The following is a 26754-nucleotide window of genomic DNA, read 5'->3' as shown; positions in this document are numbered from 1 at the left end:
GCTAATCACGATGTACTGTGTTACAGGTTATCCAGCCCAAGGTAGCTGGAGTTGCTGGACTCCATGGGCAGCTTGTCAAGGAGGATCTAGAAGTCGCACAAGACAGTGTACAAACCCACCTCCTGAAAATGGTGGAACAACATGCCCAGGCAGGAATACGCAGACAGAGACATGTTAATAACTAATAATGCTATGAGTGGATTAATGGGTTGTGCTACCAGGCAGGAAAATGTTGGGAGCTTGATGCAAATAGAGTCAAAATAAATGGGCCATAAATATTGACTTACCTTTAGGACAGTGGAAAATCCCATTAGCAATCATATAAAGAAAAAGGAATGTAAATGTTTTGTACACTTTGTACACCAGAATTGTAACTGTAGTAATTATTTTTGTTGAATGCAGAAGTCCATCATAAGGAAGATATTTTTGCTCTGCACAAAATTTAAAGCGAGAAAAAAAATGTTATATTGCTAGCCCTGTAATATATTACTGTCTAACATGTTGGGACTATTCAGAGAATTTATCTTTCCTGTGGATACCTAGTGTATGATACAAAATAGAATGAACTTCCTTCCCAGAAGGAAGTACATTCCTTCTGGGAAGGAATTTACTACCATGGCAACAAAAATGTTTTCCTTTTCTGCTGTTGGACAAATTTGTTCCCAAAGTATGATGTAACAATTGGGTCCAAAATTATGAAGATTCTTCTTCTCATCATCATATGATATTTTTCTCAAGTTTACTATTATGGCTATAATTCAGAGGTGGGTTGCTGCCAGTTCGGCCCAGATCTGGGGAACCAGTAGTAGCGGCGGTGGGAGGTTCCATCCACCCGGCTGGACGCTTTTGCGCAGCGCAGAAGTATCACACACCTGGAAGTGTGCCCAAACCGGTAGTAAAAAGATTAGCAACCCACCTCTGCTATAATTCAAGAATTGATCATTGCAATAGGGGCTTTTTTTTCTTCAGATAAACCAATTTCTAAACAAAGCAGCCCTTTTGCTATAACTAAGATGATAAATTACCTCTGGATAAAAATCCTCTATATATTTTGCCACTTAGGCAGTCTTAGCTTTTTAAACAAGAGCAATAGTAGTAATACTTTGGTGTAACACTTTTCAAACTTCAGGAGTTGTAAAAACCACACCTGTGGGTCAGAATTCAAGCAACTGTTACAACTGTCGAATCGAAGCACAAATATTCAGATAAATATTCAGAGATCCAAAAGATGAAACATTAAGGGAAACTAGGCATTTCTTTAACCATAGTAGATCTACCCAAATTGTTGCAAACTAAATCTAATAAAAGCATTTTGAAAAACAAGTGTGAACTGGCTGCCTTTTATTTGGAACATCCAATAACGAAAGATATTCTGTTTAATTTGTTTAATGGTTTAATGGCAGATTGCATAAGGATAACAACATTTCTGGGAACAATTTATGCTGGTAAGGGGGAAATCCTCATGGTGACTTCTGTAGACTTGTGCTCTTTGTGAGAATGGCTCCTAAGCGGGAAAAGAAGCTATTACTGTAGTAATGTGTTGTATAGCTCTAAATAAAGGTATTTAAGGTTTCTAAATGAATCTTTTGTACAAGTCATAGCTTCCTTTCTCACTCTACAAAAACGTTTATCTAATGGAGCAGATCACTTTAGAAGAAGGTTTTACAGATGGACAGCTAGCTATCAGCATCTACCTGAAAATGATCCTTCCCATTTTGTGAACAAGAATATCATTTCCTGCTGGGAGAATGGGTTTGTCAACTTCTCATAAGAAGTAAACATCATGGTGCAGTCAGAAATCATGTCACCCATAGCCCTTCTTTCATTAGACTAGATATATCCAATTCCAGCAACCGTTCTCGATATGTTCTAGTCTCCAGTCCCCTAATTTGTTGCTCCTCTCTGCATGTAATATGTAATTTTTGATTACATATTAGAGGTTTTTTTTTTTAAATAGCATGTTTTTAAGACATAGAGCAAATGGTGGGGGAAAAGAATGGATGCAAGAAAGCTAAATAGCATTTTATTTGTTTTGGTGAATTCTGTTTGGTTGTTCCAATGTAAACTTCAAAGTCTCCAAAATGCAGCTTGGTATAATCTTTGTACAACCTGATGATAGGTAAAGGACTCATAGCCTCACACACAGCCCTTCCCGCGGAGGACAGAGCTGCACAAATGAGGCTATTTTCTGTTTAAGACTAGCTATGAATCATCTATTAGTACACCAGCATTTTATCTCCAAGGATCCCAGAACTGGAGATGTTAACAGTCTGGTTGATTTAAGACCTCTTTTGTGAATGCAGAACATAAATCTCAGGGTAAGAATATGCACAGGACTGAGCTAAGTTGAAAGACTGTAGCGGGGAGTCCAACAATAACACATTCCTAATGAACTGTGGTGAAAATGGGCCTAGGTGAATAGAGGCAGACCTAGTAAATATCAACCAAGATGCATCTGAGTGAGACAGCTTTAACAGGCAAAGGCTACAGTGCTAATAACTTAGGTGGCAAGGATGAATTAAAGGACAAGGTGAAGGGCAAAAATCAATCTCGGATTTGCCATGCATGAAACTTTTAGACACGCCTCTTCTTTTCCCGCCTCTCTCTCCCAAAAAGTCAAGGGGGAAGCAGTTTGTGATGCTTCACTGCAGCATAAATGGAGGACATAGACAGGGCTTCATTACCGAGGCACACACCATCTTCTGGGTGGGGTTTATTTGGGCGGACCAAGTATTGGCACAAAATAAATACATTGCCTGCAGAGATTGGGCCTCAGATAATTACATTCCTCCAGAGATCATGATTGAAGCACAATGATTCAATCTCACCCTGAGCAATAAAGCAAAATAATCCTTTAGTGGCAACAGTGCTGCTTCCATATTTGATTAAGCTGGCTGGAGAGAACAAAAGCAGGACACGAGAAGGGTCCCTTGACTTGAACAAATGAAATGCTTTTTAATAGCAGCAGGTTGGAGATACACGCTTTACAGCACTGCCTTGATGGACATTTCAAGTTTCTTGTAGCTCCACTAACCTGATTTAATACTGCTTTACACCCTGGAGGATTAAAACAATGCCTCATGTGACCTTTCTGTAAATATTACCCCTTCCCCCATGTTTTTTTCAACTGTTGTAGTTCATGAAAGCAATTTTCTTCAGATTGAACCTACTACAATATTTGATCTGTCTCTAGAGACAGAAAACTGCATAACGATGGGTCAATGTTTTGCTATTTTTGATTTTTAAAAGTATGTATGCTTTCACAAAAAATATGAAACAATCCATCTTAACGCTAGCTACGTTTATTTGATTGCTTCATTCCCCCCCCCCCACCGCCCAGCTTACATGTTGTTTTAGTCGTAACCAATTCTAAGTGGTTTACAAGGCCAGTTTACAGAAAAAAAGGATTAAAACAATAAAAGCAGCAAACACAGCATTCTGGCTTGGAAAAGATCATAGAGCAGTTTACAGATGACAAACAAACAAACACACAAAGAGGTTCTTTAGTGTGCCAAGCTTGTACTACTGGATCAGCTCCCAACTTCAAAATATTGTCTTCTTCCAAGCCTGAGTTTTTGCAATTGTTTCAGAATTCTGATTTTAAACAAGTATCGTTAAGCCTCTCAAATAAATTCTACAGCTATTTTATTCTTGATAAAATTTTGAGCCAAATATTTCTAAGGAGGCTTTGTTATTCCCTGATTTACAGTTAGGGGCAATATTATGATGCAATATACAGGTCATAGAAATGGGAAATAATGCATTTGTTTACTCTTAAGTCTGTATATCCTAACAATATGGTATTTACAGCCACTGTCTAACACGACACAAGTAGTAGTCTTAAGCACCTCTTGGTTTACTACCATAATTTTTTAATATCATATTGGTAGCAACAATATAAAAAAACGTGGAGACTCTAAAAAGAGTGCAGAGAAGAGCAACAAAGATGAATAGGGGCCTGGAGGCTAAAACATATGAAGAATGGTTGCAGGAATTTATAAACTAGAACAGGGGTGAGAAATTTGCAGGCCACAGGCTAAATGCATCATGTGCTGGTCACGCCCACCCCTGGTTTAACAAAGGGGAAAACAGTCACAATATGTCACATGATGACATTGTGACATTGCAAGTGAATTAGGGGTCAATGATTGCCATATCTATGGTTTGGGATTAGGTGGGAGGTCTGAGTCCTCTGTCAAATTCAGAGCCCTGGGTTTTAACCCAGAACTCTTGCTGCATTTGCACTTTTGGAAGTTGTGGACAAGCATGAAAACTAACCAATTCATGAGCTGAGTTTTATTTCATGATGTGTGGCTTGAGAGAAAATACAAATATGCGTTTGGTGTATTCTAAGAGAATATAAGTTTCAAAATTATGTATCGAGTGCAAAACACAAAATCAGAGTTCTAATAGAAATGCCGAATCTGTTCGCCTTTAGATATTCATTCAGCCATTTCTCTTAAGTGCAGTAGAACCTGACAACGATTTTTAAAAATAAAGTAATCGCCTAGGGTTGAAAAAAACAAAAACAAGGAGAGATACGATGATGACATTGCCGTGGCCTGCAAAGCCAGACAACCAGAAATCAGCCCGGCAAAGATCTTAAATTCATTCAGTGGGATTTAGCTCCTTTATTTTCCTGAAAAGAGGACACCCTGACACCCTTACAAAGGCAAGGAAACATTCATCCAATCTGTCAACTTTGTCTGCATAGCACGTGGCAGCAAAATACCGCTTTGGAGGTGCTCTTCAAATGCCACAGAGAAACCACCACGAGCCCCCCCGGGCTCCCCCACTTCATCCTCAACAATGAAAAATGAGAGTTTGTGCAAGGAAGCTGATGTGAAAAGGAAAGGGAAGAAGAAGAAAAAAGAAGAAGCTGGATGGAGAGGAGGAGGAGGAGGGGGGGGGAAATCTTGCCTGCCAGGCCTGTAAAAGATTATGAGCAATTACACAGTTACTGTCGTAGTCAAAGAAAGTAATATAAGCAGCGCTGAAGGGGCTCAGCGTGTAAGCCATACCCAGTGAGATAAAGCTCCAGTCATTTGCTGGCCTAAATTAAAAGCTCATAATAGGGATACACAAGTGCACAAACAGAGGGTGGGGGGGTGGGTGGGGAGAGAAAGTACACACTCCCAGAGTGTGTACTGTCTTTGTAATAAAGGAACTTTATCCCTCCTCCCCATGAAGAGATGTTTATTGTGTATAGATGTGTGTTTACATTTTTTCTATACTATATAGTGTATACAGTACTGTGCACACTTCATGCTGCACAGTACTACATAGCGCTATACAATATATAGTACTATACACACTGTATACTATGCAGTACTATGTGCATGTGTGTGTGTGTGTGTGCACAACCCCTTGCACCTACACACAAAACATAGGCATATCTACTTGCTCTCTTGCTTTCTCGGCAATGAATATGACCTGCAGGATCTTACTACTTTCCTGATTTATTTAATGGGTAGGTGGCGCCTTCCTTCAAATGCAATGTTGGAAAAGTACCAGAATCAGATGTGTGTCAGGATAGGAAGGAACAACTTGATTTGCAAAAGCAGGAGATCTGGATAATTGAAACCAGCCCATCATCTTCGATGTTCAAGGTGCAGACGCACGATAACAGCACAAAAGGGAATCTGCAAAATGGTTGATGGGGGGGGGGGGGGAGAAAATCCTTCTCTCTTTTCCCCCACCCTGGGGTACTTTGTTGGCTTGGTTTTTGTGATCTCCTTGAGTCAGGCAACAGCGTGCACGTAAATAAATCAATTAGTCACATTTCACTGAAAAAAAATTGGTACAGATTCCCCAGGAGGTTGCGCTGTGCGTTAGAAATAAGTCTGGGCATTGGATCTCTTCTTAAATATGTTCCTAGCAGGAATGCTGGAATACTTAGCTGAATGGCAAGAAAAAAAAACACTCATTCTGTTTTCAATTCCAGCTGCCACACAGTGATGGTGAACCTATGACATATGTGTCAAAGGTGACATGCCATGACATTTTGAGTGACAGGCCAGTGTTCACCAACACCCGACAGCAACTGTTCTCAAAAGCACACCCCATGCTCACATGATTTGGGGAGGCTGCAGTGACTATGAGACAATGGAGCATGCCCTTGTGTGGCTTTTGGACCCTCAAAAATCACAGACCATATTATAAGACGCAGCTTAGTTTTGGGGGAAGAAAATAAGAAAAACAAAAGTCTGCCTCTGCCTACCAGCAGTAAATCAGTATTCCTCTGGCTAGCATCCTTAGCAAACAGCCTGGTCAGCTTCAGCACATTAGTTCCCTGGTTGTGAGCATGCGCATTGGGCACTTGAGCATAGCTCGTGCACAGGCAGGAAGAGAGCGCAGGAGAGAGAGGTAGGAGGGTAGTAAGAAAAACTTTTAAAAACTATTTAAAATAGCTCCTTTTAGGCCGAAGACAGAGATTAATCTGGGGAGTCAGAAGGAGGAGCAGAGGGAGTGTCCTCAGATTTACCTCAGTCTCCAGGCAATTAGGCCGTGATAATACCCATCGGTGACTCCTCCCATGCCCCACCTCGGAGACCACAGTTGATCATCGCAGGGAGCACCAGTGAGTAAAGCAGATGAAGCGCAGAAGTGATCAGACAAGGAAGCAGCTGTTCTGGGTTGCCATTTCTGGTGTGCAGAGGCCTAAACTGTGATGCGCAGAGGCAGCCATCAGCAGCAATGAGCTTTGGAGATCCTCGCAGCCTTGAACGGGTCTCAAAGGGAAGCACTCAGAGGCTGAAAATGCGAAGCACAGAGGCCAAAAATGCAAGCCATGGAGGGCGTGATGGTTTGTGGCAATCTCTGCAGCCTGGAACAGGTCTAAAATGTGATGTGTAAAGGCCAAAGGGTGGGGGCCAGTGGGTGGGCGGGGCCACATTTTGTGTATAAGATGCACCCAAATTTCCCCCCCTCTTTTAGCGGGGGAAATGTGCATCTTACGAGATATGCTTTCTCATGAAGGCTGCAGAAGTTGTGGAAAAGCTCCCACATACCTTGGAGAATGGCACAAGGTGGCCCTGAGTGGCAAAGAGGGAAATAGGGGTGATGTCGAAGCCTGAGGCCCAGTCTCCACACTGCCACCCAATGCTTTTATGCAGGCAGCTGGAGATGGGGGAGGGGGTAGATATAGAATTGTTTCTCTTTTTTGGAAGGGGGATGGTCAGAGACGGTGAACAGGAACAATACGTCTTGCTGATCTCAGGGACATCGCAAATATCAAGGAAGCTCAGATCACAAAAATGAGCAAGAAAATCTGCTTGATATAAATTGATTGAAACTATTACCTGAATTTACATGCTGACTAAACATTGTTATTTAGTACTGAATTTTGTTTAAATGTATACCATGAGTATGGGGGGAGGGGACACCTGCTGCATATTGCAACTGCCAAAATTTGTAACCCTTTCCATCACCCCTTTCCTTTTTATTTCTTAAAAACCAATAAAACTTTGTTTTTTTAAAAAAAAACATAAGGAAACTGGATGTAAATTGTAAACAGTGATTTGGAATGTAGGATTAGAAAATTTTGTTATTAAATATTATGGATGTTTAGTTAGAATAGGACATAAGGACTCAGTGTTATTGGAGGATTTTAGAAATAGTAAATGAAATCACAGTATGTGGTTATGTTTTAAATCTTGGTATATTTTATGATGAAGGACGTTTAAACAATTATAGTCAAATGAAAATGGAGGTATGATGATGGTAATATGTATAAATATATCTGAGTTAAAATACTTGAGTTAATATGAATTATGGTTGATGACTTTGGATCAGATGCACGAAAGCCTTTTTGTAACCTATTGATACACTTTCTACAGTATGTAAAGAAGGATGTGTTATGTTTGTTTTGAAAATTAAAAAAAATATATTAAAAAAAATCCTGATTTATTTTAGCTCAGTGAGCCATTCAGCATTATGATGTGGTATGTGTTTCAAACATCGGATGCAACTGGTAGGTACTTAATGAACCCTTGAGTTCCTAGCAGTCCTGCTTCATATTTATGCTAGAAAAGACGGGAGAAATTTACATAAGAGACTTTCCACTTGTCCAACTGGGCATCTTTGAGTTTCTGCTTGAAAAGTGATGAGTGTCTCTGAAATAGAGGAAAGCTAATCAGAAAGCCGAGAGTTTGTTTGCTGAAATAAATCCATCGGAAATGATAGCTGGGAAGGGGCTTCTGCAGCAACAGCACTTAGATATCTTGATGCATCTTGAAAAGAAAGGAAGTATGTTGACATTTTGCTTCAGATATTAAGGCATGTGTGATTGGCAGTAAAAAAAAAGAAGTTTCTTTGAATGCCTGTACTTTACAAAGTAAGTTTCAGCATCTTCCTAACCTTGTTAGGTTCAGAAATTAAGCAAGGTCAGATCTGGTTAATAATCAAATGGGAAGGTATAGGCCAGACCCCAAACTTAAAAGAAAAATCAAACAGTAAAACCGCCACATGTCTCTATGTCATCATCAGGACGGGAGCTTAACTATGTATGTGTTTACCTTTTCATTTCATCACTTGATTCATCTATATTCATGTGGTATTCATTAACTTTCTATCCTGCCTTTTGACCAAAGTTTGTTCCTTTGGATAACATATGCAAAATAAGATTCAAAACAACAAAAACATTAAAACAATAAATGTATCTTATAACACCAATAAAAAAAGCAGTAGTTAATGCAGTTGTTGGATTCGGGTAGCGAGAGAACAGACTGCGGACACGTAGTGACTTATCAGCTCTTTATTAGTAGTAGTAGTGATCCAGCTTGCTCTGTGGCCGGAGGGTTCCCCTTTTATAGGAATCGGGTACGCCTCTCGACCAATCAGAGCGATACCTGTTTCCCGCCGTAGCGGCGGACCAGAGAGGAGACTTGCTGCGATATATGCTAATATCTAACACCCCTCCCCTCTTAGACGGCGCATTACGGTTGGTTACATAGTCTTTAAGATATGTTGGTGTTTGCCTTACACGGGTAGAACGTCGCAGTTCTGGTTGATCTGGAGTGGTTTCAGGATCGGTTGCTTTCTCTGCTTCGCGTTCGGGGGTCTGCAGACTTTCGTTGCTTTGGCGTTGTTCGGGTTCTCTTTCGACCTCTTGTTCTACCCTGGGCTCGTAGGTGTCGTGGTTCTCTGTGTTGGGGGTCTCGAGTGGCTGACTTTGACTTTGTGCTGGCAGGTAGTTTCCATCGTCAGCCCGCAGGTCTGAGTGTGCCAGGCGACCCCGTAGTTGATCGATGTGCCTTTTCCAATTCCGTCCATCTTCGAGCTCTAGCAGATACGATCGTGGACCCGTGATGCCAATGACCCTTGCCGGCATCCACAATGTTCCCCCTGCATAGTTGTGGGCGTATACTGAATCCCCTATACTAAAACTCCGAATTTTGCTTGTAGAGTCTGGGGGCGCTGTGGCAGAGTAATTAGGGTGAAGACGGTCCAGGTGAGACCGTAGACGGCGGCCCATGAGTAGTTCAGCGGGGCTCCTACCCGTCGTTGCGCTGGGGGTAATATGTTGAATTAGTATGTAATGGTCAATGCGTGTTTGCCAATCACCTGGACCCATCCTAGCGAGGGCCTCTTTTGCGGATCGCACCATTCTCTCCGCCTGTCCATTTGATGCCGGATGGAATGGCGCGACGAGGGCATGCCGAATTCCCTGACCTGCTAAGTACGTTTCAAATTGCATGGCCGTGAACTGGGGCCCATTATCGGAGACCAGTAGGTCGGGCAGGCCATGAGTGGCGAAAAGTCGCTGTAGAACCTTCTGCCGTGGTTGAAGTCATTAGGACTACTTCTAGCCATTTGGAGTATGCATCCACAACTATAAGGAAAGTCTGACCTTGGACTGGCCCTGCGAAATCGATGTGTATTTGCGACCAGGGTGCTTTAGGCTTCTCCCATTCTGTGGCGGGCGCTTCCGGGGGTGCTGGTCTCGATTCCTGGCATGGATCGCAAGTGGCCACCCGTTCCTCTATTTCTTTGTCCATGTTGGGCCACCAAACGTAACTTCTTGCTAACGCCTTCATTCTAACGATCCCCGGATGCCCCACATGTAATGCCGCTAATACATTTCTACATAACGCATACGGAATAACAACTCGATCCCCCCACAATAAACAACCTTGCAATACTGAAAGCTCATCGCGTTTCCCCCAAAACAACTTGAATTCCGGGCCCACGTTTCCCTTTGGCCACCCCCTCCAAACCCAGGTTTGAACTTGCTTTATTATATTGTCCCTAGCAGAGAATCTGGCAACGTTGCAGGAAGAAACCGGTCCTGAATCCAAACAGTCAATTAACAACACCGGTACCTCGGGAGTGGGGTCTGGCAAGAGATCCGGAAGTGGGCAATGGCTGAGTGTGTCTGCATGTCCTAGAGTGGAGCCCGGTCGATGAATTAGCTTGTATGAGTACGCAGCCAGGAAAACAGTCCACCTGGTCATGCATGGAGAAAGGAGACTGGTGTGGGGCGGTTTCCCGCCAAAAGTCCCAACAGCGGTTTGTGATCTGTAATCAGTTCAAAATCGCGGCCGTAGAGGTATTCGTGGAAACGTTTCACTCCAGCTACAGCAGCTAACGCTTCCCTGTCCATCTGGCTGTAATTCCTTTCGGCTGATGAAAGAGTCCTGGAGTAGAAAGCGATGGGTGCTTCGTTCCCGTTTGGCATCCTGTGGCTAAGGACTGCGCCGACTCCAAATGGTGATGCGTCGCAGGTCAATACCAGCGGTAGCGTCTGGCTGTATTGTACTAGCAGCGAGTCAGTGGTGAGCAAACGCTTTACCGTGGCAAAAGCTGCTGCTTCGGATCGTCCCCATCTCCATGTTGCGTTCCTCTGGAGTAGTCGATGTAATGGCTCAGCAACGGTCGCCTTCTGTCTCAGAAAAACGCTGTAGAAGTTAAGTAGTCCGAGGAAGGCCTGCAACTCGGTCTGATTCCGTGGTGTGGGGGCGTCCTGGATCGCCTTAATTTTCTTTGAAGTGGGGTGTATTCTCTGACCATCAATTCTATATCCCAGGAATTCTACGCTAGGCACATTAATTTGGCATTTCTCCTTTTTGAGGCGGAGGCCCTTTTCTCTGATTCTGGCCAAAACAGATCTGACTCTTTTTAATACTTGCTCCTCGTTTGCAGCGGACACCAAGATGTCGTCGAAATAGGGGACGACTCCCGGTATCCCTTGCAAAAGCCGTTCCATGACGCTCTGGAACAGACCTGGAGCAATACTCACACCGAATTGTAGCCGGTTGCATTTGAATGCTCCTCTATGCGTCACTATAGTTTGGGCCTCCGCTGTGGCGCTATCCACGGGCAACTGCTGGTAAGCTTGTGCCATGTCTAATTTAGCAAATATCTTTCCTGGCCCCAACGAGTGCAATAAGTGTTGTACTACTGGCACAGGATATGCGCTTTGTTGTAGCGCACCATTAATTGTGCATTTATAGTCCACGCAGATGCGGACTGACCCGTCTGGCTTGACTGGGGTCACAATGGGAGTTTCCCAGCGCGCGTGATCCACCGGCTCAAGGATTCCTTGCTCAACTAACTTATCTATCTCCTTATCTATTTTTGGGCGGAGTGCAAAAGGCACTCGTCTCGGTTTAAGTCGGATTGGCGCCACTTTGGGGTCTAAATTGAATGAGATTGGTTTACCCACATACTTACCAAGACCGGGGCTGAACACATCCTCGAACTCCTTAAAAATCTGTTCAGCGCTGCTGTTCTCCACGGCGTTGATCCCGATGACTTCTAGCCCCAAGGCTTCAAACCAATCTAGTCCTAGAAGGTTCTGTAACGGTGCGCTGGTGATGGTCACGGGCAGCTGGGCTACGATGTCCTTGAAACGGATTTGGAATGTGCCTTGGCCCACGATGGGGACTCGGTTCCCCTGGTAGTCTCGTAGCAGGATGTCTGGTGCACGTAGTTGGCTCTTTTTGAGGCTAGGGATAGCCTGTTTCATGGATGCCCATGAAATGATCGTCAGGGACGATCCTGTATCAACTTCCAGCTCGCAAGGAGAGCCCTCCAAGAGGACTGTGACTTTCAGCTTTTTAGGCCGCTTGGTGCGGACCTGACTTATTGTTGTGAGATACGTTCGCAATTCCTCTCTCTGGGTCAACTCTATCTCAGCATCTGTATCCTGAAAATACTCTCATTGAGCGTCTTGGTAGAACGCTCTCTCAGCTCTTTGTGTATAATCTCTCTGGGAATACGCCCTTTCAGCTCTTTGGGAATTGTCTCTCTGGGTAAACACTTGTGGATTTCTCTCTGGGCGCCCTTTATGAATTCGCCAAGCCCCTGGGTTGGGCTTCTGTTGGCGGTACGTAGGCGGCTGCCTTGAGGCAGGGACTTTGCTCCGGCACACTCGTGCGATGTGCCCAAGTTTGTTGCAGTGTGAACAAACAACGTTCCTGAACCGACAGGTAGACCGGGGGTGAATCCCTCTGCAGCTTGCGCAGGGTGGCAAACGGAATCCGGGTCTCCCCCCAGGCCTCATGTGACTGCTCCTCATCAGGTGACTGTCCTTGAATTCGGGATCCTCGTAGTCGGGGCTGGTGTCCTCGTAGTGGACTCGGGTGTGTCTGGGTGCTGGCTGGCTTACGCTGAAACCGCGTTGTATGGTTTCCGATGATCTTTCTGCTGACTCGGATGCCCTTGCTTCGTTTAGTGCTATTTGTAGGGTTAAATTCGGGTTTGCCAACAGCCTTTTTTGTAGCGAAATGTCCCTTAACCCACAAACAAATTGTGCCAGGATATGCTCGTCCAGATCCCTGAACTCGCAGTTAGTTGATGGTTTACATAGGGCTGCAACATATTGGTTGATTGATTCTCCCGCCTTCTGGTTCCGCGTGTTGAATTCCTGGCGGCAAACGTGGCGGGAAGGTTTTGGCGCGTAATGAGTCTGTAGAGTCTGTTGCAATGCCGTCCATGATACCACTTGTATCGGAGTAGGCGCGGTGAGGTCTCTGGCCGTGTTGAAGACTTCTCGCCCACAGTAGCCGAGGAAAATGTTTTTCTTTCGGGCATCTGTTATCCCCGTGTATTCGTTCGCTTCGAGAAAACACTCGAAACGAATCATGAAAGCCTCCCATTCGTCGTTCGTTGGGTTGAATGGAGCGGGTGGAGTGTGCATCGCCATCTTCTCTTCGTTTGAATTTGCTGCGCTGCGGTGTCCTGAGATGGCTGCGCGAATTTCTGCCGAATTCCTGGGCTGGATCAAATCCTGAGATTCTGAAGTAGCTCTCTTCGTCCTATCTGTCTCTCGATCCCATCCTCGTCGCCAATGTTGGATTCGTGTAGCGAGAGAACAGACTGCGGACACGTAGTGACTTATCAGCTCTTTATTAGTAGTAGTAGTGATCCAGCTTGCTCTGTGGCCGGAGGGTTCCCCTTTTATAGGAATCGGGTACGCCTCTCGACCAATCAGAGCGATACCTGTTTCCCGCCGTAGCGGCGGACCAGAGAGGAGACTTGCTGCGATATATGCTAATATCTAACAGCAGTGTGTTTCAAATTTGGAAACTTTTAAGACGTGTGGACGTCAACTCCCAGAATTCTCCTGATAGCATGCTGGCTGAAGAATTCTGGGTGGTGGAAGTCCACACATTTTAAAATTGCCAAGGGTGAAAAACACTGTATGAAAGCTATGATATTCTCAGCTATATATCTGTAAAGACTAACAGGTCAGCTTTTATGAACAAAATGCATTCCCATCATTTGAACAGCTGGGAGATGAAATCCAAAAATTCCTTCCTCGGCTTCTCACTAAACATGTTTTGAATATAGGTAGCAGTTACTGTCTATTGTCAAAAGCTGATGATTTTTTTTTCTGGTGCTCTTCTAAGGAGTATAACCAGGAACATTCAATAAAGAAGAAGAGTTAATTCCCGTCTGACAGCTAGTCCTTTTATAGGGAGCTGTCAGACGGCTCAGCCAATCAGCTTTTGTGGGGTTAATTGGTTAATCAGTAGTTGGCAAACCACACTGATTAAATCAGTCAAAGTCCACGTTCCTTTCTCTTAATCCTTTTTGCTTACAAGAAGGTACGATGGAATTTGCACATTGCAAGCAGTAAGAAATTAACTTATAAACATATGGGTCACGTATCTTCATCATGAAGTGTCCATGAGGTGTCCATGAGGAAAAGCATGCATCTGTAAACCAATCAATAGTTGCCAAGTGGATTTTCTGTCCAATGAGCTTTTTCTATTCTGAGAAGTTTGACAATAAAAGGGAGCCCCGAACAATGCTCTGGGTGGGTGCCTTCCCATCAGGTGCCTTCCCAGTGGGTGCCTTCCCATCACAACCTTACTCCTGTCTGCATCTGTTTTTCTACGTTACCAACAGGCTTTGAGTATTTTTCCCACCGGAATGGAGGACCTTGGTGGAGCCTATTGCTCCAGTCTCAATATGTAACACTTCTCATCCATAGTCCTCTGGAAATCACACAGAGGAAAGTGCTCTGGGTTAGCACTTGAGAACAGGTAATATGGGACTGTAATTGGATGTGGGACTTGGGAATGACCTTGCAGAACAGGGGTTGGAAAACAGTCCAATTAGAGGCAGCATAGCCCACAGAAGGAATGGAGATATGGCAAAGATATCAGAAGGGACCCTCCCTAGTTTCCTGGCTGTAAAGGTAATGGGGGGAGCTATATACCTTCAGATTTTGTTAATGTAACCTTACAATAAAGTAGAATTAGTTCATCTGGGTATGCTTTCTTCTCTGGACTACCTCGCAAGGCTGACAACAATCTGGAAGTGCATTTCTCCACTGCTGCATTTACAGCCTAAGAAACTACACTTGTGGCTACACTCATTCCTTATGCAAGCTAAGCTGCATCTTATCCATGGTCCCCCGACTGGGACTCTTTCCTCTACTTCCAAAGAATACTCCCACATACCATTAAAGGGACAGAATGTGCATGTGTAAATAAGGGTGTGCATGTATGTGGAAGAGAAAGAAAGAGAGAGAGAAAAAGGAAGGAAGAAAGGAAAATAATAGAATATTTCATTGTTTATAGGAAGAAGGAGAGGGATAGTACACCAGCTGATATTGCCATAAAATAACAAAATAATGACCACAGTAGTACCCCAACCCAGAATCCCATCCCTTATTGTAACACCTAAGGTTATTCTAACATTTGTTATTCTGTCCCTCTCATGTGATGCATCCGATTTGTGCTACATAATGAACCCAACATTCTCCCCTGAACCTATGAAACAGATGAAATGAGCAATTCCGTTTTAAAAGAAAATTATAAACGGACACACGGAAATCAAATGCAGCACAAAGGATGATGACAGATGGAGCCTTGTGCTGTTTTTAATCAGTGACCCAAATGAATGTTAAGAATGGTTAAAATGTGCAGTTCATTAAGCTCTCAAATGAGGGTTTTGCAGATGGATGGAACTGTACTGCAATAGATATGATGGAAGCTGGTGCAATCGCATGCTTTTAAGCCATTGTGGCCTAAAAATGTCAGGACTTAGCATACATCTCACCTAACTACATATATGACTTCTAAGCATTTAACTGAATAATTTGATCTCACTGATTTTGATGGGGCTAAACTAGATGGATGTCCTTTAGCAGCAGAAGTCGATTCCTCTAAAAAGAAGGCAGTTTGGAGGATAAGGAATCATAGCATTGGCCCTACAGATCCACCCAAAGATTAGATGTGCTGAGATAGGCAGGCAGATTTCCTATGCAAAGAAGGTGATGAGACTATAAATATGCAGTGCAATGCAAACCCTAAGTCCTCATTTGTATCTCTAGCTCCACGACTAGACTAGACTAGACTAGAATAGAATAGAATAGAATTCTTTATTGGCCAAGTGTGATTGGACACAAGGGATATATATTGTGTCATCCATGCTATCTCTCTCTCCCCAAATATATATTTGGATATTTCTCTATATATTTCAAAAGCTGGCATACAAATGCCTAAAATATTTTGGTGAGATCGACCGCTGAATTGATCCCAAATACAGCATATAGAAAGAGCATCTGGAAAGACATCATCTGAAAATACAGAGCCTTTTCCCAACCCATTAACCAGGAGCAAACAGGCCTAAAATTGTTCTTATTAGCACCAGATAAATAGTTCTCTAAGTTAAAACCAGGCTCTAAAAATGCAATCTGAAGATTTAGAGCCTGGGATAAACATAAAGTCCTTTTCCAGAGTAAATCCTGAATTCTGAATTATCTCTCCCCGCCCCCCATCTGGATTAGTTTATTCTTAATGAAAACTGGCCCAAATAAGTGGATACTCTTAAAATGGTGCATAAAAGCCTTTACGTAAAAGCACTTGCTCAAACCTTCCAGATGCTGGAGTAAATTTGGATTAACTCTTACTCCAGGGCCTTGCCCCCACTTCCATTTGTGACATCATCTGCCTGTTGATCCAGGCATTGTTGTTTCAGACTCAATCTGCTGTCCTTCTGCAAGTGCTATACAACAAGCCAGCAAGAGGGACTGTTGCGATTTCTCTCTTCCTGCTGGGCAGCAAAGTAAATCTCGATAACTGTGCCATTCAAAGTACTTATCAGGATCTCTACTTTCCTTTGACAATGATGACCAGATGCAAGGTTACTTAATACACAAGGCAACAATTAATCTATTTTATTGTGCAGAAATTCAAAGTATTTCCCTATGACCTTTATGAATTTCATTAATTTTAGTTTGTGTTTAGATGGCACTCCAAAATGCTTGTGAATATATACTTCTGAAAAGTAATTTGCTGGGAGAATTCATGCGATGAATAAACATATCATTATTACACAGCTAAGAAACTAGAGGGTCACGGTGGTATTTGAAATAAGTTCACAATCCATATTTTCTTTCTTTTCTAAAAAAAGAACCCCGACCTAATTGGCTAAATCAGTTACATTTTAGGCAATAAATGGGAAACAGGATATATTGTCACATTGCTTTCAAGTTTCATATTTGACGAGGCTGCTTTGATTGAGATTTAAGCTTTCATTTATCCTAGGTATCTCAGCAGCTATAAATACCCTCCAGTGACTATTAGAAAAGCTGTATTGTTACATTGATAGAAAAATAAGTAATATGCTCTTGCTAGAGGTTGCTTTATTTAACTATCTGAAAAAGGTCAATATTTCTTAATGCTGGAAGGGGAAATGATGACCTTTAATATTACAAGGTACCTCTGCACCCTTAAGCTCTCTCATGACTGGCATAATAAACATCCATCAAACAGATTTTAAAACGGTATGCATTTTTTTAATCCAAAAGATAATATGTGGCACCTTCCTCTGTATGTGGCTCCAAAGTTTATTCTATTTCATTCATGCATTTCCACATCTGAAAAAGGATTTCTAAATGGGACTGCACTATTTATCATTTAACCCATCATCCAAATGTTTGGATTTATGAACAAAACTCAGCAAAATCTGCATGTTCTCTTTCCAAACAGCTTTTCAACACAATCATTAAGTAGTTTCCTGATTTGGCCCTGGACAAGGACTGCCGCCATTTTGAGGAGGTGGGTTGTTACATTGCCGGCTTCTAGATTTTTGTCTTCCACTACTTGGGGTCCAGCTGGACCAGCAGCTCCAGTTTCCATCGATTGGAACATCTGGGGGAGAAAACAGTGATGTTATGAGTTCAAACATATAAGGTAATGTCAGTCCTAATTTTCACAATTCTGGTTTGGTCTGAGCAGATTAATAAATGGAACCATAATCATATATTAATTTTTGATATAAAGTACAGCAGAATAATTTCTAAAATGGGAAAAAACACACTCAGAAATGTAATATTGCTATCCATGTTATTAACTGTGCCTTGCCTTGATTGAAATAAATTAGTGTGGAACAAGTGAAAAGGATTTAAGCAGTGGCAGTGATGTGCAGTCAGGTAAGGCAAGTGAGGCACAGCCTCACCGCTCTCATCATGAAAAGAAAAAAAAATGTAGAAGGAAAAAGCTGAGCTAGTTGCTGCCTCACCGTGGATGACTCTGCTTAACTGTTAAAAAAAGCCTCTAAAAAGCGTCCTCTACTATGAGGCAGGAGAACTGCATGCCTCATCTAGTCTGACTTTAGGCGTTTTATGATCACTCGAGCAGAGTTAAGTAAGGGTTAAAAGCCTAAAAATTCCTGACGTAGGTGAGGCATGCAGTTCTCCTGCCTCATAGTAGAGGGTGCTTTTTAGAGCCTTTTTTAACAGTTAAGCAGAGTCATCCATGGAAGCCAGGCAAAGAGCCATGCTGTAGCACACACACTTTCCCCCAGCCTCTTTCTTTTGAAAGGCTCGGATCGGCTCCCCTCAGGCTTCTCTGCCTCTCCTCTCACCCCAGCCTGCCAGCAGGAGGTGAGTGGGTGGGCTTTATTGCATTCCAGGCATTTCCCACCCAGACAGCAGGCTGCATTTGCAATGGTGGAGGTGTTTGGGGAAGGCAGCAGGGGAATGGGGGGGGGGGAATGGCAGAGGAGCTGCTTTCAAGCCACTGGAAAAGATATCCAATCCAATTTGTGTGTGTGTGTGTGTGTGTATGTGTGTGTGTGTTTGTTTGTTTGTTTGAGAGTGAGTGAGTGAGAGAGGGAAGGGGGTAGTAGAGATAGTTCAATCCAACTTTTGTGTGTGTGTGTGCGTGTGTGCGTGTGTGTGTGTGTGTTTGAGAGAGGGAGAGGAAGGAAGAGAGGGAGGAAGGAGGGGAAGGGAGAAGAGAAAGAAAATGAAAAAAGGAAACTTATTTAAACAAATGCTGTCATTTTAAATTGGAACTGAGCATGCCTGGCTGTGGAATTCTGGGAGTTGAAGTCCACAAGTCTAAAAATATTTGAAACCCACCACTGTGTCAGTGCCTCACCAGCCATAAACCTCACCGCACGTCACTGCTGCAGTGGCATCCACAAATCAAAATTGACCAGATACTAGATGCAGTGTCTCAGTTCAAGGAAGTCCAGGCCTCAACTTACAACAGTTCATTTAGTGACTGTTTGAAGTTACAGCATCATTTTTCACATTTATTACCGTTGCAGCATCCCCAAGTGCACATGATTTTCATTCAAATATTTGACAACTATCATATACTTATGATAGCTGCGGTGTCTTGGGTCATGCGATCACCTTTTGCAACCTTCTGACAAGCAAAGTCAATGTGGAAGCCAGATTCACTTAACAAATGTAGCAAGAAAAGTCGTAAAATGGAACAAAATTTGCTTAATCAATTTCTCACTTAGCAACATAACTTTGGGGGTCAATTGTGGTTGTATGACGAGGACTACCTGTAGTAGACCATCAGAGGAAGTGTCGTGGCTTTATACTTTCAATGGTGGGACAAACAGGAAGGCCAAACATTCTGGGGGAGCCATTCACCCATTGGTTGTGCACGCACATTTATGTGCAGACAACAGAGGAAAACATTTGTCTATTCTCTCTCTACCAGAGAGGAAAATGTCTTAAGTCACTTTGTCTCAAAGTTCGGGGAAGGCACACTTTATTCATACCAACCCAGTTGGAAAAGCAGCACCTGAAGTGGTTTACATGGTACAGGCCAAAGAATGATGATCAGTATGAAAAGGAAAGGACACAGGTACACGTTCCAATCTTGTAGTCCCATATATGTATCTAGAATGAGGATTTGCTCTAGCAAACATTTTAATATGTTGTCCTGATGTTCATGTGTTAATGTTTTTCACATTAGAACCCATCTGGGGATTATATGGTTATAATGAAATTATACGTGCAACACAAAAAATGATAGGTGCAACACAACTAGGCTGAGCAGCATTACAACACTACAGTCAATGGCTACTTTGCTTTGGGGGAAAAATAAATAAGGGTGGAGGATGGGAGGGGGTGTCACCCTGTTGTCTCTTACTTGTTCTTCGTGTTCTTTCACAGGCGGTACCCTCATGCCCTAGGGGACAAATGCATTCACAGCGAGTCCCTAAAAGGAAAAAGTAGAATTAGAGGTATTTCCCAGGCAATTTTCAGACACTTGCAAAAACCACTGAGATATAATTGAAAGGATTAATTGTGCAGATGGGAAGGGAAACCATTCCAGTCCTGCCCAAAGATACGGTTATCACAAAGACGATAGATGACATGGTATCGAATTGAATTGAATTGAATACTTTATTTGGCCAAGTGTGATTAGACACACGAGGAATTTGTTCCTTTGTGCGTCTAATCACACTTGAGCAAAGGAACCCAGGGAATGCATCTTTCCTATCTGCAGCTCAGTAAAAATAAAAATTGCACACAATGTTTATCTGTCGCAGAGCCACATATCCAATGATCCAGAAACCACACACAGAGTAAGCAAGACTTTGCGGGGTTAAGGGTTGCACTTGGTTTTTGAGTGTCGTGCTGGGATAGAGTGAAGAACTTACTTCAAGAAGTGGTTGGAGCCAGGAAAACAAAATCCTTCAATCTGATTTCAATTTAAATATAATTACATCTGAATGAATTGAAAATGAATGCATCGTTGTACATGATTTCTCCATTTGCTAAGTTAAATATTTTCAAAGTTTTCTGGGAAGCAGAAAGGCAGCCGAAATTTATGTGCCCCAAATGATGTTGGGTAATCTACTTAAGAAGGTATTTTTTTAGACATAGTGTTTTAACATTGCTGCTTGCTCAGAATTATAAAAAAGAGTCGAATGGTTGAGGTTATCAAACCTTCTGGGAAAAAACAGCATAGATCTAACAGAATGATATTGGCTTTATTTCTAAAACCTTCAATCTCTTCAACTTCTCAACTGCACATTTAAGAATAATTAAATTAGATAAAACATAACAATAATATTAGGGCAGATATAATTTCATTAATATGACTGGCATGAAATCCAACAGCAGAGACGGGAAATACATCAGCTCTAATTATGTAATAAATATCAGTTCATATATAACATGTCACCAATCACTTTGAGCCAAGATAGTCAATCTACGGATACATGTACCCCAAACGTGATTTGAATCTCCTTCAATTTCCCAAGAGTGTACACTCTTCACACACCAGTTTTCACTAATAGCACCATCATCAAAGCTTTTCATGCCCTCCAAAAGCCAAAAATGTTAACCCTGCTGATCTAATATTCTCAGAGGCAGGCACCCAAAATTATAATAAAAAATTAAGTGGGGCGCCCTGCCCATAGAAAAATGTAGCCCAACCTATTTATAGAATGGGCTACAAAGATGAAGAGAAAAGAGGATTTGGCTTGTCAAAGATACATATAGAAAAGAATAGAATATACATAGATTGGCATAGAAAACACACACTGAGAAAGACACAGAGAAAAGGATGTAGGACACCTAGGGATGGCTGAAAGCTGCTTCACATCTCCAGCCTGCTAAGGAAGAGCTGTGGATTATTTGCTGAATAACACAACAGAAATAAAAAGCACTGAAAGGGAGCAGTGGTCCACATTCTGATTTAGTGTCTACTGTATTTTCCGGAGTATAAGACGTACCAGAGTATAAGACGCACCAAGATTTTGAAGAGGCAAATTTCAAAAAATAGCTTTTGCTCTCTGCAGACCTCCCAAAAATGGCCCGTTTTAGCAAAATGGGCCTGTTTTTTGTCAAAGAAAGGGCATGCATAGCCTTTAGGAGGCTTGTAGAGTGCTCCTGGGTGCTGGAGGGACAAAAATGAGCAAAAAACAGCCAGTTTTGTTGCAAAAAACAGGCCCATTTTTGTCAAAAAAAAGGACATGCATAGTCTTTAGGAGGCTTATAGAGTGCTCCCGGAGGGGGGGGGGAAATAACCTGTTTTTTCCTCATTTCTGCCCTCCAGGTGCACTTTGGAAGCCTCCTAAAGGCTTTGCACAGCCATTTTTGCAAAGGGAGCAGGGTTTCAGGAGGCCAAAATGCTGTATTCAGTGGATAAGATACACCTAGATTTTCAGCCTTTTTTTTTTTAGGGAAAAAGGTGTATCTTATACTCCGAAAAATACAGTAGTTTTAAACCATTGTGTTTCCATGGTTAAAGATTGTCCATAAAAGCAACCGTGCAGGGAAAGTCATTTAATTCAGCCAACTGGGCAGTGTTTGCAAAGGCAACTCAGAAACAAATGGTCTTAGTCATTCCAGTAGGTAGATAAGTAGGTAGAAGGACACTGTAACTTATAGAGGTGAGACTGAAGATTCACAGCTGTTCAGTTTAGGGGGACAAAGAAGCTAAGCTGGCTAAAGGTAGCATTCTATGTCTCCATTCCTTTGTCCTGGGATAAGAATTGGCTTGAGATATCAAGGTCTTCCACAAGGCATCATTGGGAAAATTTCTCCCTGTGTTGTAGTTATAAGTGGAAGGAGCTGATTAGATTGAGATACCAGCCTTCCTTCTCTGTGCTTAGCAAAGTTAGCTTCCTCTATGTTCCCCCAGTTACACTTGAAGTGTATTCAGAAGCTACAACTCCACAAAATGTATCAGGGCAAATAGTTTTAGTATGTTCAAGGGTGCCCATGAAACATGACGGTTGCATGAACTATGCTGGTTACCAGTCTGCTTCCAGGTCCAGTTCAAGTTATTGTTGGCTATTATCTTTAAAGCCCTTTCTGGCATAGGTTCAGACCAGTGGTGGGATTCATTTTTTTTACTACCGGTTCTGTGGGCGTGGCTTGGTGGCCATGGCTTGGTAGCCATGGCAGGGGAAGGATACTGTATAATCCATATTCCCTCCTGATCAGCTGGGACTCAGGAGGCAGAGAATAGATGGGGTCAGGTTCAGTCAGAGGTGGTATTTCCCGAGTCTCTGAACTTCTCAAAATTTCCGCTACCAGTTCTCCAGAACTGATCAGAATCTGCTGAATACCACCTCTAGTGCAAACTATCTGAAGAACTGTGTTACTCCAATGGGATTATTATTAGCATATACCACTGTTACATTAGCCAGGAGACTACAATGGTAATGCAGAGTAGTATTTTGGTGCCAATTTTACTAATTCTGTTCTTTTACACACTCACAAGACCTAGCTTTGCACCAGGAAGAAAGGTGAGCATCTCTTCCTGCAGCCGCATCCAAGGCACACCCACTCAGCAACCAGACAAAGAACTGGTTGTTAAAATTGTTGAATCCCACTGCCTCAGATCCTGACCAGGGCATCCCATTCTGAAGGTGGCAAGTAGAATAAGAGAAGATTCTACCTCCATTCTGTTTACTCATTGGACGTTTGTATCTGCATTCTTCTAAAGTGGTTAATTTTGATTGTTTTAACTTTTAATGCCTAATGTTTTTAATGCTTTATTTTTCCAATTGTTGTTCACTGCTATTTTTGACATTGTCAGTCACCCAAAGCCGCTTAATAGTGAGATGGGCATCATATAAATTTAATCAATCAATCAATCAATCAACCCATACAACATATTTACAAAACATCTGTCTGCCCCTTAATCCAGCTTTGCCTTTTCTAGCCACAATTCAGAAGTGATTTCTTCCCCCTGGAAACAGGGGAGAACACCCCGTGCAGAATCTCCTGTAATGATCACAATAACCATTTTTAGCAAGTTGCAGATGGCATTTCCTCTTCCAAGAGATGGGAGAAACACTAATTAATGGCCAGAGAGCTGGTGTGCTAGTAAACGTAGCAAAGTTATTTCCGAAAGAGATTTTAAGCAGATTGCAATGCTGTGTTTAATGCCTAATTGGGTTGGAAGAGACATTCTTAAATGTAAATGATTAAGATTCCATTATACTTGCCAAATGGTAAAGTTTCTTATCTTGCTAGGCTGCCAGTGAAACAATTGTGACATTTAGAGAAATATCTTACTTCTCATAGTGGATGGGAACAAGGAGAAAGTTGAAGGAAACTAAAGCAAACTGCATTTTCATCGCGCATATTAGACAAATCGTCAGAGGTCACAACTTACCTTTCAAAAATGGGGTTCCGTTGCCCTGGCACTGAGCGCATCCACAGTTACTTGTTTCCTGATGGAATTCCTCGAGAGCAAGCTTCATGTTTTGTTTCAGCGTAGCAGCATTGGCAAAAGTATTTGCAGTAATCAAATTGTAAAGAGGTTCCACCTATCAAGAGCAGAGAGAGGGCCTGTTCATCTCTTCTGTGTTTGCACAAATATTCAGAGGTGGGATTCAGCCAGTTCAGACCAGTTTGGGTGAACCGGATGCTAATTTTACATCTGGTTCGCCAAACTGGTAGTTGCAAAGACTGGCTGGCCCTGCCTATCCCTCCCCTCCCCTCCCAGGAGTCTCCATGTGGCTCATTTTGAATGCCAGGTAAGTGCACGGCCCACAGGGAGGCTCTGTTAGGGCAAAAAATGGGCCTCACAGAAGTTCCAGAAGTCCAGAAATTGGCCCATTTCTGGCCTCCAGAAGGCCTCCGGAGCCCCGGGAAGGTCATTTTCACCCTCCTGGAGGTTCGAGGAAAGCCTCTGAAGCCTGGGAAGGATGAAAATACTCCACATACACACCGTGGTGCAGGAGGCCAAGGAGGCCACACCCACCCAGCAACTGGGCAGAGAGCTGGTTGCTAAAACTTTTGAATCCCACCCCTGCAAATATCTCTAAGTATGTCCAGTCAGAAGATATGGACCAGAAAGCTCAATAAAGTTTATTGTAACCAACCCAGAATCACCTTGTGGTGAAATGGGCCACAAACAAATTTTGTACTAAATAAATAGTTTGTGATAAGAGATGGAGGTTTCCACAGGTTTCAGATACAGGCTTTTCCTAACCAAGACATACGAGACTTCCCTCTAAGCAATGGCGATGAAGACAACTTCATCCTTTGTGGGTGGATTGAGACTTGACCCAATGACAGCACATTAGAACTGACATGCAGAAGTGATTAATTCCACTAATGGTCTATGTTAAACTTTCATGGGAGCATTAGTGCCAGAAAGTACCAGACATCATCGGAGCTCAAACATCCTAAAGGGACTGAAGCAGTAAATCCACCAGGGTGATCTCTTTTGGAGTGTAGCAGTTACTCATTCCTGTGAAGCCATGCAAACACAACTGACCATCTCCTACCATTAATTTAAAATAGATGCCGAGAGAGAAATGTGGAGCTACGCTCGTATAAAATTTCATGAATGTGAGATGGACGACAGTATAAATGGAATAAATAAATGAATGAATGAATGAATGAATGAATGAATGAATGAATGAATGAATGAATGAATAAATAAATTAATTAATTAATTAATTAATTAATTGAAAAAATATTGTGCTTTTAAGGTGGCCTGATCACCTCCGTTTACTGGGCAAGGAGTATCAGTTGTTTTTACAGCATCCTGTGTAAAGCATATTTTGTTGGTAAAGTCACAGACTGGAACATAAGGTGGAAGCAGGGGTGGGACTGAAAAAATTTAGCAACCTGTTCTCCACCCAGTTGCTGGTTGGGCATGGGCATGGTGGGCGTGGCCTACTCAGCCTCCTTTGCCACAGTGGGGAGGGGGCTTTCCTTGAGCCTCTGGGAGGGTGAAAGCGTCCTCCCCTGGGATCCGGAGGTCCTCCGAAGGACAGAAACTTCCAGGAGGCCTGTTTTTCGCTCTCCAAGAGCCTCCATGCAGGCCCTGCACTTATCTGGCTTACAAAATGGGCCGCATGGAGACTCCTTGGGGGGGGGGGGGGCAGCTAATTCTTTCAACTACCGGTTCAGCGAAGCAGATGTAAAATTAACATCCATTTCACCCGAACCGGCTGAATCCCACCCCTGGATGGAAGGTTGTATGAAAGATAACACCAGCTACTGAGATCATGCCTGACAATACAGTGATACAGAGGACACAGTGTGCTGCAGTATTAATGACTAGATCTTCTTTTGCAGTATTGAAATAATTGTCTATAATTGTCATGTGATGCCCCAGCCAAACTCAAAAGCATTGACAACAAGATGTTTGCAGCTGCGAATAAGCATTCGAATTTTTTCTTCCCCAATAATCTTCTGTGATCTCAGGACATATTGATTAATTGTAAATTTCTTTTTTAAAAAAAAATGCTGCAGCATTTGAATCAATCAGAATTAATTATACATCACTTCGGTCCATCCGCTTATAATCTTCTTCCAAGAAGAGTATCTGTCTGTAAGTAGCCACCACAAATAGTGGCCAAGTTTGATTCAGAAGTACAAAATGAACTGGATCAATTCAAATTTCCAATTTGGAGAAAGAGCTTCTTCTGAATGCCCAGACAAAAGTGTCGGAATTGTTTGTCTGGAAATCCACAGATTTCCAGTTTGATCCCCTAATTGGGTTCAACTGTTTGATTTATTATTAGGTTTCCTTTCACAGTTTTGGTTGAATCACCTTTGATTCGAGTCTTCAAACCAAAATGGACAATCCACGCAAGCAACAGTCTGCTTGAAAGGAGAGCAACCTTGATGTTATGCTAAATATTCAGCGACTTCCTGAACATAATTTCATTTTCTAAAAGTCTTGTCTAATTCTTTTCCAGAATCGGAATATTCCCAGCTTGGGAACATTTTCTATTGCATTTAATTGCCTCTGCTTCCTTTTTCTGATTACATGTAGGCTTAGGCAAATTAAATGACAAACTCTCAGTAGACAAAAATCGGTTAAAGCAATAGGTAACAACCCTAAAGGAGTGTATTTTAGTCATACAGCCCAGTGCATTTGAGACAGAACTTGTTCATTGGACTCGTGTTTCAAATACTGTGAAATCTATGCATTTCCCCCTCGTTGGATTAAAATGCTTTCTATATTGCCTCTTCAAGAATTAAGTACGATTTCTTGCTGCCTTTTTTTTTCCCAAAATAAAAAGTATATAGAATTGTTTCTTTTCCAAAGGACATCAGCT

The 26754-nt window shown here is 42.4% G+C and overlaps 2 protein-coding genes across 2 annotated transcripts in view; one reads left to right on the top strand and one right to left on the bottom strand.

Annotated features, from left to right (window-relative positions):
- Positions 1-1323, top strand: part of C8A (complement C8 alpha chain) — a 45226-nt gene extending 43903 nt beyond the window's left edge. The window contains exon 11 of the mRNA XM_081946491.1: positions 27-1323. Within this exon, the coding sequence (XP_081802617.1) occupies positions 27-178 (152 nt within the window). The 3' untranslated portion in view covers positions 179-1323. The remainder of the gene's footprint in view (positions 1-26) is intronic.
- Positions 1324-16604: 15281 nt separating this feature from the next.
- C8B (complement C8 beta chain) overlaps positions 16605-26754 on the bottom strand; it is a 42720-nt gene continuing 32570 nt past the window's right edge. The window contains exons 10-12 of the mRNA XM_081946492.1: positions 23847-24000; positions 19857-19925; positions 16605-17609 (exon numbers count right to left, since the gene is read on the bottom strand). Of these exons, the coding sequence (XP_081802618.1) occupies positions 17464-17609; positions 19857-19925; positions 23847-24000 (369 nt within the window). The 3' untranslated portion in view covers positions 16605-17463. The remainder of the gene's footprint in view (positions 17610-19856; positions 19926-23846; positions 24001-26754) is intronic.

Source organism: Natrix helvetica (assembly GCF_964273705.1).
Source record: "Natrix helvetica genome assembly, chromosome: 3".
In the NCBI taxonomy this organism is placed as follows: domain Eukaryota; kingdom Metazoa; phylum Chordata; class Lepidosauria; order Squamata; family Natricidae; genus Natrix; species Natrix helvetica.
The sequence above is the reverse complement of the archived record's forward strand: the minus strand, read 5'-3'. Positions and strand labels throughout refer to the sequence as shown.